At 46.3% G+C, this 14723-nt stretch overlaps 1 protein-coding gene across 10 annotated transcripts in view; it reads left to right on the top strand.

Annotated features, from left to right (window-relative positions):
* CAMK2A (calcium/calmodulin dependent protein kinase II alpha) overlaps window positions 1–14723 on the top strand; it is a 605670-nt gene that overhangs the window by 458807 nt on the left and 132140 nt on the right. For all 10 annotated transcript variants that reach the window (XM_069654060.1, XM_069654056.1, XM_069654059.1 and 7 more), the window contains exons 7-8: window positions 2816–2918; window positions 4307–4390. In XM_069654060.1, coding sequence (XP_069510161.1) covers window positions 2816–2918; window positions 4307–4390 — 187 coding nt within the window. The remainder of the gene's footprint in view (window positions 1–2815; window positions 2919–4306; window positions 4391–14723) is intronic.

Genomic DNA, 14723 nt, shown 5'->3' on the forward strand with positions numbered 1-14723 from the left:
GTGGGTACATTGGAACTACTAGAAGGCTACCAAAAGAGGACTCAAAATTCATGTAAGAACTTAGAAAGAAAACAGGACAGTCTAACACAATGGTATTCAAACCTTTTTATGCTGAGTCCCCTTTGTGTAAAAATGTTGTTGCCGAGTCCCCCGCTTGAGTGAAAATATTCCTGCTGGACCAACCTAGATGTCATTTCTACCTATATTTTCTATAAAGATCAGTCACCGTAATCCCTTTTGGAAGACTCTCGCACCCCCCCCCCCACCCTCCGGACACATTTTTGGCCTCCCCCATCCCCAGGGGAGGGGTCGGGGCGGGGGCAGCCCCACAGTTTGAAGACCACTGGAACAGAAAGGACTAAACATCTTGAAATCAGAGTGCAAACAGTCCACACAAAAAGTAAAAGTCTGTATGTAGATTAAAGGCTAGCAAAATACATCTATGAGCGAAAGGGCATGGGAGGGCAATGTAAATGTCAATATTCCACAAGGTGCAGAAGGACATGGTGTAAAATCCAACATGATTTTGCTGCTAAAGGATGAACGAGTTCCTAGCGTTTGGAGCATTAGTCTAGATGAGATTTCCAGACATACTGAGAGAAATCCTGGCAAATAATATGTGCATCTTAAAGAATGCTCTTCTGGAAATAATTAGGAAAATAAGGAAATATAAGTAGCAAGAGGTTATATAGAAAGAGTGCTTTTCAGGTCACATTAGAACAGCATTGAAAGTTGCATAGGGTTGGGTGTTAATTTGGACTGTTTCCCATTGCCTGCCTGAGTTTCTCTGCCATGGGGAGGATGGGTAGGAGGCGTACGCTGTCACTAGACATCTACACTGTGCATTGGTGGTTACTCAGCGGAGGAGTGTGGTTCATGTGCGGTAGAGACGGGTCACAACAAGGGTTGAGCATGATGGGGGGGAAACAATGAAAAGTCTAAAGTGACAGTAATGTATGGGCAAAGAGGAGGCCTTGAGTGTGATTGATTCCTAGCGAGTGTAGACCTTTGTCAGAGGTTAAGAAGAAATGTGTTCCAGGCGGTAGGAAGGGCGAAGATTCAATATTCCCAGATTCTAGGCAAGATATCCACTCATTCTAGCGAAAATAACGTTCCTATCCTGGAATAAGGGCTAGGACAACTGAATGGCAATTGTAAAAGATCTCTAAAAGAGTAGAAGGATACTCTTTTAATGCAGGTGGACCCAGCTGCAAATGTCTGGGGCTGGAAAGATGCTGACTTCCTTTGGGTATCCAAGGCTGGTATCTTTCTCGCTCAGAATATGATGGTTACAGGAACTGATATCTCCCTCCGAAACCCTTGTAAGTTTAGGGTCAGCCCATAGCGCTAGATAGGGAAAGGCACGAATTCCAGGTAATGGTCGACTTCTCAAAGCAGCTTCAGTTTTATGTCCCTAATACAGATTGATTGGTTATGTATAGCGCCTTAATACCCGGAGGTTTCTAAGATGATGGAAAACCTTTTGAAACACTATTAGAAAAATGCCTGGCTTTCCAGGGACCCTATATTTTGTCCAGAGATGTTAATCCTGCCTTAAACCCCTCCCTGGGTAGGTCCAAACATATTGTGTCTAAGTATTTGCAAGCACTGCTAGTACATGGCCAGGTACGCACACCATTTTGCAGCTGCTACCCTGGACGGCCAGTTAATACCACTAAGGCAGTGCCTGGCAATACCTTTCCCATGCCTAAAGAAAAGTCTAAACGTTTGGCATTGCCAGTGCTTGTTTTATTTACATCTTAATGCAGATGGATTGTGTGTCCATCTTTCCAGTCAGGTTAAGGCATCATATCTAAAGCAGAGGGAGCAGATATATGTAAAATCTGGCCACTTATTTTACAAGCATCTAATTCATCTATAATCGAGTACGTAAAGCTTAAGCTCATTCCACAATGCCAGCCACTGCTCTATTCGTGAGTGAGTGAGTGAGTGAGTGAGTGAGTGAGTGAGTGAGCGAGTGAGTGAGTGAGCGAGAACACTTACACAGCACACTTTATGAACTGAATCGCCTACTGATGTGCACATGAACAGAAGCACGAGCAGCAAACAGGAAAAGCTCAGAATATGTGGGAGTAAATCCACAGTCCAAGGATACACTGATAGCCCGACCGAACTGGGGCTAAGTTCCTTGCATCATTTTTAGACATGAGAAGCGTCTGTCCCCCCATTTCAGAAGTGTCAGTCACCTCTGTTTCAGAAGTGTCTGTCCCCTCCATTTCAGAAGTGCCAGTCCCTTCCATTTCAGAAGTGCCAGTCCCCTCCATTTCAGAAGTGTCAGTCCCCTCCATTTCAGAAGTGTCAGTCCCCTCCATTTCAGAAGTGTTCGCCCCCTCCATTTCAGAAGTGCCAGTCCCCTCCATTTCAGAAGTGCCAGTCCCTTCCATTACAGAAGTGCCAGTCCCCTCTATTTCAGAAGTGTCTGTCCCCTCCATTTCAGAAGTGCCAATCCCCTCCATTTCAGAAGTGCTTGTCCCCTCAATTTCAGAAGTTTCAGTCCCCTCCATTTCAGAAGTGCCAGTCCCTTCCATTACAGAATTGCCTGTCCCCTCCATTTCAGCACCAAGACTGTTGGGGAGCGAAGAGGGAAGAGGGCAGGGTCTGTAGAATGGGCTGTCCTGCACAATATGTATTGGTTACTATTAAACTCACCACTGTATATTGCCAATGTTTGCTGGAACTAATCTCAGCAGTGCCTCCAATGATGCATCACTGAGGAGACACATAGTGGTCCATGCCGCAACTGACACACTTTTACCTTTCTCTCATGCCAACTTTACCCTGTTTTTCACTGAAGCCGGAGAACCTACTACTGGCATCCAAACTCAAAGGGGCTGCGGTCAAGCTGGCAGACTTTGGATTGGCCATTGAGGTGGAAGGGGAGCAGCAGGCATGGTTTGGTAAGTATTTTGGGGCTCAGTCACCTACATCTGTGCTGATAACAAAAAGGCACGTATGGTTCTGATTTTGGTGATGACCCTTGGAAATTGTTCATGGGCAGTTTTCTGTGCCTACTTACCTTTCTCCTCGCGTGAGTGCTTGAAAGATAGAAGATTAAGCGAAAGCACAGGGGCGCCATTCTTATGTCACAATGTTGGGAACAGCAGCTTAGCAATGACCTCACTGTTGCAGTGATAGGAATGTCTTGCATTCGAGAACAAGATCATTTATTTATTTATTTATTTATCATAGATGAAAGGGCCTACAAGAAAGTCACAAGACTCCCTAGGAGCTCGCTAGGGTTTTGACTCTGTTCCAACACCAGAGCCCTTTCAGAGGCTCTCTCTCACATGCTGGAGAGCATAACACTGTCATCCAACATGGCATACTGTGTCTGACAGAAGAACCGGCAATTTCTGTTTCATGGCAGAGCAGGGCTATGGCTGTCATTGTTGCACTAGGGAAACTCCTCTGACATACACTAATGCCTTCTCATAAGGAACAGGAAAAGGATATTTCAGTAGTGAGCTTGGAGAGCGGGCAGATGGTGGCTGTGATGGGATATTCACCTTAAGCAAGGGTTTCTCTTTTGGACTGAAATCTATGCCACCAACTGAGCAGTCCTTCCAGTTTGTAGGGTTTCCCCCAGAGTACTTACATCTGCTCCCTTTTAGGCTTCATCATCTTGAGCATGATGTCTTGAAATCTGTCCAAAAATGCGCAGAATTCTAAATGAGACTTTCACGATTCCTCATGTTTCTTAGAAATGCGGCTAAGCCACTGACACGATAGGCCATGTGCAGGCAGGCCTGCTTGCTGAAGACACCCACACCGAGGTTTGAAGTGACAGGTGCCACATGGTGCACAGATGACGTGCCTTTGGATCATCCCATCTGTCCCTGAACAGCATCACTCTGAGCTGATTAGTTTCCTTGGCCACTGGGTTGCCTTCCGCAGTCAGTGTGTTTTCAGTGTGAGGATTCGGTGCAGTGACAGGGAATAGATGGGAATTGGGTCAGTGCGCAAGCTGTCGATTGTTTCCACTGCACCCCACAGAAATGGGGAATTACACGTTCAATAGCAGGTGAAACTCTGTGTAATCAGTAAATGCCTTTTAATAACTTTTACTAACTAACGGGCTCCCGTGGGACGAGTTTGCATTAGAGTGTTTATGCATTATCTCCTTTTAATAGGTAATTGTTTCTCGAATTGGAGCCGTTGAATCACATGCGGCTGTTAGTTGCCCCCATGAAATGGACTCGATCAGTGTTTAGAAAGTAGAAAGCATGTACTGGTTATGTGCCCGTGTTCCCCTGTTGGAAATCTTGTTTTGTGCTGTCTTTGACAGGGTTTGCAGGCACGCCGGGCTACCTGTCCCCAGAGGTGCTGCGGAAGGACCCTTATGGGAAGCCGGTGGACCTGTGGGCATGTGGTAAGTAGCCGGGGAACTGCTAGAGACAGGTCACATGCAGCTGCTGTGACGGAGCTGGGGAGCTCGTGGGATCAGTATGAAAGCCCCCACAAGCACACAATCTAGGCCCCACCAACCCCCAACTACCTGGGTATCTAACTGTAGTGGTACCTTGGAGCAGATCACCCCTCGAAATAAGGACTTTTCCACATCTCTCTCCCATCAGGTTTCTAAGCCCCCCCCCTTTCTATGTCAACACATGTTACATGATATTATTATGCTATACTCTGGTCATGCCAATATGGCACAGATACACATTCAGGAGGCGCTCGGCATCAATGGGATCAGAGAGGGTGCCGGGCGGTAAGACATATTGATTTTATTCATGTATCTATTTAGTTATTAAGTTGTTCCATACATATATTTATCATAGTGCTAGGACCACACATTGCCTGAACAACTGTTCGCGTCCCAGGCTACACATATAGCTGAAGTGCGGCGTGTCTGGGCCTTGACATTTACCTGTGGTTCAGATCACATTTCGGAGACAGTCTTTACTGCTGTGAGGCTGGTGACAGGAAGTATTGGTATGCCATTAAGGCTGAGGTTTGTCCCTGAAATACCAGCATCAAGAAGTTGCTCCAACCAGTGCGGAGGTGAAGTAGACCTCTAAAAAGAGGACATGGGTGGTCTTCTACTTCTTGCCCCTATCCTTGCCGTTGCAGGGACTCTAGCTCTAAGTATCCACTGTAAGATAAAGAAAAGTCGTGCAGAGATTTCAAGGACATTTTGAAAGATCTTGAGACGCGATGCACGGATAGATCGTGTCCCATATCTGGGCATATTCCCCACACGTATGTTGGCCTCCATTTTGGAGGTCTTGTGTTGCTGTGTAGAGGAGGTAGGGCCTAGCAGCAGGGACGGACCACCTCCATTGGTCTGTGGTTGGGCCTCTAAAAAATGCCCACATGGAAAGCTAAAGGACTACCAGTGGCCAAAAAGTGTGGGATCAGCCATTTCCAGCCATCACGTTCTGCTTTTGTAGGTGCCCCAAGAACATGTGATCATGTGCCTCGAGCTCCCCATGCACTGTGTCCATGTGCTGCATGCTCTTCACACTCCTTATCACACTGCTTCAGCAGTTGTCCCAAAATACTGACACTGTCCGTATAACAAACATCCTCACTCACACAGTATATGTATGTTCTCTAAAATAGCTCACATGCTCTGGACCGTGAGACCCAATCTTCTTGCACGTCCATCCTTGTGCCCTTCGACTCCTAATTATGCCTGTCCATGAGCATTAAGCTCCGGACACTGTCTGAAAGTGGACCCTAATCTCCTCCGACTGGGAGCCCATGCACCTGAAGCTCGTCAGACTCTGTACATGTGCCTCAGGCTGATCGCGCCATCAGCACACGTGACTAGGGACCGCCACACTCTACTGGGGCTCCAGCTCATCATCTTCTCCATCAGTGCAATTCAGGCACCTTACGCTGTCTTCCTGTGTGCATCAGGACCACTCCTATGAGTGAAAAGGAGCTGCACGGGACCTGCAGTGATAAGAGATACGTAAAAAACATCCAATCTCTTCCGATACCCGGCACCTGAAAGCCCAAAGAGAGTTACTAATTCCTGAAGGTCTAGCAAAGGTTCAATGAATCCTTGCCATGGGAGTCATATGGAAGTCTGACTCAACCTAAAACCATCTCCGGCTACTGGAGACTCATGGGAATGAGAGAAGTGAAAAGGGGGGGGGGAGTAGAGGGTTTTAATTTAGGTTAAATGACTGCAAAGGTTGCATATTAGTTGAATGCTTGCTGCCCCCAAGGAGAACATCCAAGACAAGTGGCCTCATTACGACCATGGAGGTAGCCATGCTGCTATTTACGGCATGGCTACCCCCATACCGGGTAACGGGTCCGGGTTCCCTGAATGGGGAAATACGGTCCATTCCGACCTTGGAGGGCGACTGTCCTGTGAGAATAAAGTTGATGTTTGAATAATCTTTCCATGTCATACAAATAATCGGTATGGATCCTTGAAATGACATAGGAGGAGTCAATCGGAGAAGATAATGGCTCCCACAATCTGTAACCAGTTGAATGTATGTGCTGCTGTCCCTGTGAATACAAACAAAGAATTGTTTATGGTGTATGATGTATTGCCATTATTTGTGCGAGCACTGTGTGTGTAATTATGAGTTTCTGTATTGTTGTCTGCATGTGGTAATAATGTTTTAACTACTATGATCGTTTAACAATACCTTTTGGAATAAGAGTCAATATATATTTTCAAAACTTGTGCACTGAGGATTTTTAGCGTAATGAACGTGATAGTCTATCTGGTATAGTGCTCCTGATCATTTGTGTATATGTAATATATATGTGGATTGGAACCAGGTACCCTATAATATATTGGTGGAGGATTGGCGAATTTAAAACAGGTACATGCTTCACAGACCGGTTTCCACTTCCACTGCCGCACTAGAGCCGCCATCCCCTTTGCCTTCCACATTCCCTCCTCCTCCAGCCTCCCTTCTCCCTCTCCGCTTGCCCACCTCTCCCTGAGTGTGGTCAACACCATGTCTCTACCCTTTACCTGTGGTTCTGGCCCCTTTTCACCACTCCCACACCACAGTCTGAGGGCTGCCAGCCTGTGCCACTATCCACAAACAATACTTTTTACCAGTTCTTTCTCTCTGCACCCCAGCCCTTTTTCTCTGTGGCACTGGCAGAGTCGGACTGGGGCATAACATCATCTCGGGAACCAATGAGAAAGTGTCCCACAGTTGCAAATGGCAAATTCATTCCTTTTGTGACAGACCGATTGAATAGCACCAAAGGGGGAGTTTGTTGATAAAATGTGATGCAAATTGTGCATTTTAAAGAATATTTATTCAGAAACCATGGTCAAAACTACTAGCCACATGGTGAAGTAATTCCTCAAACTAGCCCACATATTGGCCAAAAAAGTGGCCCACTTTGACCAAAAAAACAGTGCCTAGTTTATGTTTTTGGTTCGGGCATTGCCCTATTGCCCTATAGACCCGTCCACGCGTGGCCAACAGTCAGCCTCTTTTCTTTGCACACCCAGCCAGCCCCTTTTTCTCTGCGCCAGCCTCTGGCACGCATCTCCCCCTTCCAATTTTTGCACGGCAATTTCCCTTGCCCAGCTCACGCCTGAGCCTAAGAGGCAGGCCCGGGCTCGGCCCTAGCCATGAGATCACTGGCTCTCCCAGCTCTACTGCAGGTTTTGGCTCCAGCAGCAGCGCAGCATTCAAAGAAAAGGGACTGCTGCAGAGCGCCTTTTTGTGTTTACTGGAGAAGTAACGCGAGGCCGTTGGCCAGCCTGCCTTCTGCGCGGGTTTTGAGACTTCCCGGCTTAACGTATTATAATTACAATTGTGGGTCATATCTGCGAATAGCGGGACAGTTGGCAGCACTGTCCCTATTGGCTTTGCTGTGACTGATGTTGTTTCTCGTCCCCTCATGCCACCCTTTCCCGCTTCCACGCCCCCGGTTTATTTTTCTAGAGCTCTAAAGCAACACATTGTTGCTTGTGTACTGCAAGTTGCGGTACTGCACAAAACACCACAAACAAATAAAGAAACTATCAGATAGACAGATGGACAAACTAGCTGTCGATCATAAAGCCTAATTCCTGGAAAGATGCGGCTGACTTGCCCAGCCCGAGGCACCCCGCGGGCCTTACCCTGCTAACAAGCAGGTGCCTGGGCAGCACGGTCCCTACAATGTCGGCCTCCTCGCGGGTTCAGACCTGCTGCATTGATCACTCCGCGAGCTGTGCTGGTTATGGAAGCCCAGGGACATGGACAGCATGCTGCAGGGGCGATCCCGCTGTTCCTGCACACGTTCTGCTCTAAAAATGCCATCAAAAAGAGGCCGGTAGAAGTTAATAGACAGGGACTAAAGCCTGTAGAAGTAATCTACTTCTGTGCGCAGAGCTGGAAAGTGTAGCCGTCATCTCCGCCAGCACGTACAAGCAGTGGTGTCGCCAGGATTCACATTTAGGAGGGGCACAGAGGGGGCAACAGACAGAAGTGGCGCGGGGCTTGGGGGGGCGGTGCACCTGTAAAAGGGCAATGTGTGACGTCAGAAGCACTCCTGCAGAGAATCTTTTTGTGCACACCAACTACCAGACCCCTTTTGTGCACCTCCCCTCCCATCAAATTGTAGGCACTAAACCATGAAGTCACTAATGACCCATCGTTGGCGGTTTTGTGTGCCACCTTCTGATTGGAGGGGCTACTTTTGGCTGCAGGGTGACTCAACAGCTCTTCATTGTTGTACGCAGCATTGATTGCGGCCCTGGGTGCTATACTGTGCTGTGCTGGCGAACACAGCACTGCAGACAGTGCAGAGAAAGTAGCACAGCTGAGGTAGGGGGGATGAAGGGGGGCTCAGGATTTCAGAGGGCCTCCCCTATCCCCCCTTTCCCCCCTTAGCGACGCCACTGCTTACAAACAGTAAGTTGTTACTGGATCCATGGGCAGTGGGCTCAATGAGTACTGTTTCAGTTGCCTCCTGCTGAGCAGATACACAGCAAGGTCCTACTGTACTCACGGGAAGCCATCCCCTCCTGTTGCATAGTGAGTGCGCTCCTCATATATACCACAGGAGGTGGGCTCTTGCCCCACAGCTCGTAGGCTCTTCTTGTTCTCTTTGGCAGTGAGAGAATCTGCACCACAGATAGTGTGATGCGCTTGCGGCATAGGTAGTGTAAACGGTATTTCCTCCAAAAAACGAAAGAAATATAACTGGACTCATGATTTTATTTGAGCTATTTTAACATAGAACCGTGTAAACTACCTGTAGCACAGGTGATAGCAGTTGAGTTCCTGCTCTGTGCATGTAAATTGAGGCGAGTCTTTATTAATAATAAGAGCGCTGGGGGACCACTCCAGTGGTGACAGTGCACAGTACAAATAGCTTTAATATTATCAATATCAATGATCTCCAAGGGAACCCATAGAACATTAATTTCTACTTTTCCCATTGGTTGTGAGTACTTCCTATACTCCTAGGTATTAAGCTCATCAAATACACTTAAGCAGTCATGTTCTACCATAACTATGCTGAGTGCACCCGAACTGGGTACATCCTCCATACATAGGCAACGAGCTCCAACTCTGCCGTGGGCAATGGGCTTCCACTTTGCCCGCAGGTTGTGAACACTTCTTATGCTCCTAGGGAGTACGTTCATCCTGCACACAAATACAGTAAGATCCTGCAGTTGTACCCAAAAGCACCAAGGGCCCAGGGACAGCATCAGACCACAGAAGGAGATCAATTTGGATACATTTCTTAAAGCCCTTGAAGCCTATAAACCTTGCTCCCGCTTACCAGACTGCTTAACTGGATGGCCCTAAATAAACCATTCAAATGCTCCCAGAAAAGCATGTCGCTAGAAGGTATTCCACCAACCTCAACAACCTCAAGAACAAGAACAGGAGGATGAAACCTATGCACCAACATAAACAACCACAAGAACGAGAACAGGAGGATGAAACTTATCCAACAACCTCAACAATCTCAAGAACGAGAACAGGAGGATGAAACCTATCCACCAACCTCAACACCCTCAAGAACGAGAACAGGAGGATGAAATTTATCCACCAACCTCAACAATCTCAAGAACGAGAACAGGAGGATGAAACTTATCCACCAACCTCAACAACCTCAAGAACAAGAACAGGAGGATGAAACTTATGCACCAACATCAACAACCTCAAGAACGAGAACAGGAGGATGAAACTTATCCAACAACCTCAACAACCTCAAGAACAAGAACAGGAGGATGAAACTTATGCACCAACATCAACAACCTCAAGAACGAGAACAGGAGGATGAAACTTATCCAACAACCTCAACAACCTCAAGAACAAGAACAGGAGGATGAAACTTATGCACCAACATCAACAACCTCAAGAACGAGAACAGGAGGATGAAACTTATCCAACAACCTCAACAACCTCAAGAACAAGAACAGGAGGATGAAACTTATGCACCAACATCAACAACCTCAAGAACGAGAACAGGAGGATGAAACTTATCCAACAACCTCAACAACCTCAAGAACAAGAACAGGAGGATGAAACTTATGCACCAACATCAACAACCTCAAGAACGTGAACAGGAGGATGAAACTTATCCACCAACCTCAACAATCTCAAGAACGAGAACAGGAGGATGAAACTTATCCACCAACCTCAACACCCTCAAGAACGAGAACAGGCGGATGAAACATATCCGGAGGAAAAAGTACTTTGAGTCAGGCACAGATGCTTCCTACTGACAACTCTATATTTACATGGCAGAAATGGGAAAGACCAACAAAAATACCCAATTCACAATACACAGAATCTTCACAATCCCTTAGAAAGACATTTTCGAAATCATCAAAGAATTCAAGAATTCATCACCTTGCAACACCAAAGCAAGCCTATCACAGCAAAGCTGTGAATCAACCTCTACACGCTCCAGTGACAATATACTACCGATTCAGGACAAAAAGGACAGCACACCAACACGCTAATATGTAATGGAACCAGTACCTCGTTAGGTGCACTCTGTGACTCTGGGAGCCTTCTACGCTTTGTACACACAGGAATTTGCAAACATAGCCAACCTTGCAACTCTGCAGGATTACCCAGAGACCCTTGCCCTCAGGGCTTTCACAAAGCCATAACTAAACAACCTGGGTTCTCGCTCCTCTTCCAATGACTTCTCAATTCATCAATAGGACAAGTAACTGCCTATACAATTTGGTATTTAATTTTTATTTATAAAGCACCTTTGCCAAGGCGCTGTAATTCAAATCAAGTACGGTACAAATAAGGAATGATGACAACAATTAAGTACAGTGGATTAATAGGAAGATATTGAAGAGAGAATATGAGCATTTAGGCAGGGATGAAATATATGAAGGGAGGGGGAAGCACGGATATCAGATGGTAGAGCATTCCAAGCTTTAGGAGCAAGGAGAGAAAATGAACAAAAACATGAGGAAGTACAAGGAGGCTTGTGAAGTGGTCAGAATATGAAGGTGTTAGGAACAAAGAGACTGTGATGGGATATAAGGTGAGATAAGGGAAGCAAGATATGGTGGAGCAAGGCCATGATAGCACTTGAAGACAATGGAAAGAAAATAAAACAGTAGACGAGAGTCATAGGGAAGAAGTAAGGCAGAGCTAAGAGAAGATCTGAAAGAGGATCTAGGGAAAAGCAAAAAGAGAAGGTGAAGAGCGAAATTGAAGAATGAACGTAGAGGAGTAAGGTGAGAGGATGGAAGACCAAAGAGTAAAGCTGAACAATAGTCCACTTGGGAGAAAATATAGCAAGTAATGAAAAGATTGGCTAGAGGAAAGGACACATTTTACACATGTTCAAAAGAAAGCAGTGACAAGTACGGGCACTTGAAGATATGTGTAAAGAAAAGGAGAGTGATGAGTCGAAGGTAAACCCCAAGGTTGCAAACAGAAGCCGAGAAAGGTAGGAGAGATGGGCGAAAGTATATACCAATAGGGGCTAAATGAGGAGTGGGCGAGGCAGAGACGGAAAAGAGAATCTCAATTTTGTTATGGGTAAAGATGGAGGAAATGAGAATGCATCCAAGATTGGACATTCGAGAGACAGGATGAACCATATGAAAGAAGAGATTTAGAGAGTGTTGAATAGGAAAAAAGACATATGTGTTATCTGCATAAAAGTGAGAGGAAAGATTGAACGATTCAATGATAGAAAACAAGGAATGGTGTAAATGGAAAAGGTAAGGAACCCAGCACCGAACCTTGAGAAACACCATATCGAACATGCCCGGGAAGAGAAGAGTGCCAAGCTTAAGGTACAGAGAAAGAACATTTAGAAAGATAAGACTGAAACAATTGTGTAATGGGGTGGCCGGACCAAGTGAAGAAAGGAAAGCTAGAACAGTGGGGTGATAGGCTGTGTCAAAAGCCGTTGACAAGTCCAGAAGGATAAGAGTAGATGAAGATTTAGTTTGACGAGCAGAGAGAAGAGAATTAGGGACATGAAGAAGAGCGGTTTCGGTTGAGTGGACAGGGCGGAAGCCAGACTGAGTTAGAGGAAGAATGGAATGAACATTAAGAAAAGATGGCATTTGTGAATAAACAGCCCGTTCAAGAAATGTAGAGAGAAAGGGAAGAAATGCTTAAAAGTGGAAGAACAAGTAGCATAGGAGAGAGACAGTTTAAAGAGAGGTCAAAAAAGGTCTGATCAGGGGATAAACAACGGGAATGACGGGGATGGGCATAGGATCGAGAAGAGAAGCAGTAGGGTGCGCTCTGGAAAATAAAGTAGCTGTAACTGAGCCTGTGACCTTCTGTTTAGAAAAGTCACAGCAAATCTTGACAACCCCACAAGCTATCGCCCTCGTTCGAACTCCCTCTTCACTGCTGAAATTCTAGACAACTTTCTCTACCGACAACTTCATAATTATGTGGAGACCAACAACTTCCCCTATGAACAACTTCAGGGTTACGTTGAGACCAACAACATCCTCTACCAGCAACTTCAAGAAAAATGTGAAGACCAAGAACATCATGCAGACGTCACAGCATAGATTCAAACCACATAGAGGAACAAAGACCATGCGGTCATCCATCTGGCACCAAATAATGGGCAATGCCAATGCTGCCACAGCAAGAACATTCATCTTTTCGGTTATCTTGGTGGCTTTCTAGACGATAAGCCAAGATATCATTAAAGAAAGACTTGCGGTCCTGAGTTTGGGACCACCTAATGCTGGATGTTGTTATTCCTTTTGACCAAAAAGGAGGGGACCTATATATCCACCTTAAAATCGCACCCGTCCCCGAAATATTACATGTGATGTACCTCAAAAATCCAACCTGTCACTGCTACTCTTTAAAATCTACAGGGCCCGACCCTTAGACCTCATCATTGACCAAGACATCACCTGCTATAGTTATGCAGATAATACTCAAATTAACCATACCTCAGCAAGTGCCTCTTACAGACAGCTGCATTCATGATGACTGACTAAAACACAAGCAAACTAAAATCAAACTTATCATCTACAACTCTAAAACAACCCACCAATAACCATTCCTCGGACAGAAGAAATGGGAACTTTCTCCCAGCCAACATTGATAGTCAATACCCCCACGCTTCTCATGCGCTTTCACCTATGAACCACAAGACCACTTGTTCGCATTTTGCAACTCAAGCTTTTGGGATTTTGGTTGCTTGTCCACGCTGTGCATTTAATGTTTGCGGGAGCACACCCCATAAACCCCTGCAGCCCATGATACCAAACTAGGGGAGCGGGGGAAACCCCGACAACCCCGCACTCCCTTTGTTCAGTATTAAGGGCTTCAGTCTTTTTTTCCATGCCGAATGCGCATCAAATGTACATTCAGCTTTTTTCACCGACCTTTTCGACCAAAACGGCGACAGTCACATGCTGCTTCTTTCAACTAAGATCCATGCTTTACGTCATGCCATACCTGTAGTCCTCCCTGCGTGGATCCATGGCGGCCATCGCAGAAGTGCTCTCAACACTGGAGGATGGCAACAGCCTTTGCCATGGCCTCCTGCAATACTCACTGACAACCCTAAAGATAGGACAAAACTCAGCAGCAAGCCTTGGTCTAAGACTGGGATGGTGGGAACACGCCCCCACAGCACTCGGGACACACTCATGCTTCCCAGTCAAGCACGGAATCCGCATGCCTTGGTCACCACACTGCAATAGACAAAATGATGTAGAGAGGTACACTCTCTACTCACACGCCCCACTAAGGACTTTGAACTTTAAGAAATCCCCTTGAGCACACCACTGCAGGCATGAGCGCCCACTAGGCCTGACATAATTGGGTCAGCCTCATCCTTGTGACATCCACAACCCGACCCGAGATATCAATGCCAACATTTGAGCGCATGCCCAGTCTGGGCCTATGCCGACCATAACACAGTGACTGTTGCAGTTGGATGGGTCTCATTTGGGCGCACTCCAGGTTGGACACCGGATTTGATTTCTTACTTTCCACCATAACAAAGCATGTATGCCCGCCTGTTAGCCTATTCGGCCTCCATAACAGAGATGGGACATCAAGTCTCTTCACAAGCACTCATCCAGACGGGGGGGGCGCGGAGGTTGGAGGTAATGAAAACTGGTACACACCTGAATTACCCACTTCCCTCCCACTGTCATCATAAGAACTCCCTGGAGCTCGACTACAGAAAAATCCTGGCGGGCAAATGAATTTATTTACATGCGAAAATGGCATTTGCATTCTATCATTTTCTGTAATCTGGCCACAGGTCTGATAAATACCACGCGCTTGGAG

This window comes from Ambystoma mexicanum, chromosome 3q, assembly GCF_040938575.1.
Source record: "Ambystoma mexicanum isolate Mex_15411 chromosome 3q, UKY_AmexF1_1, whole genome shotgun sequence".
Classification (NCBI taxonomy): Eukaryota; Metazoa; Chordata; class Amphibia; order Caudata; family Ambystomatidae; genus Ambystoma; species Ambystoma mexicanum.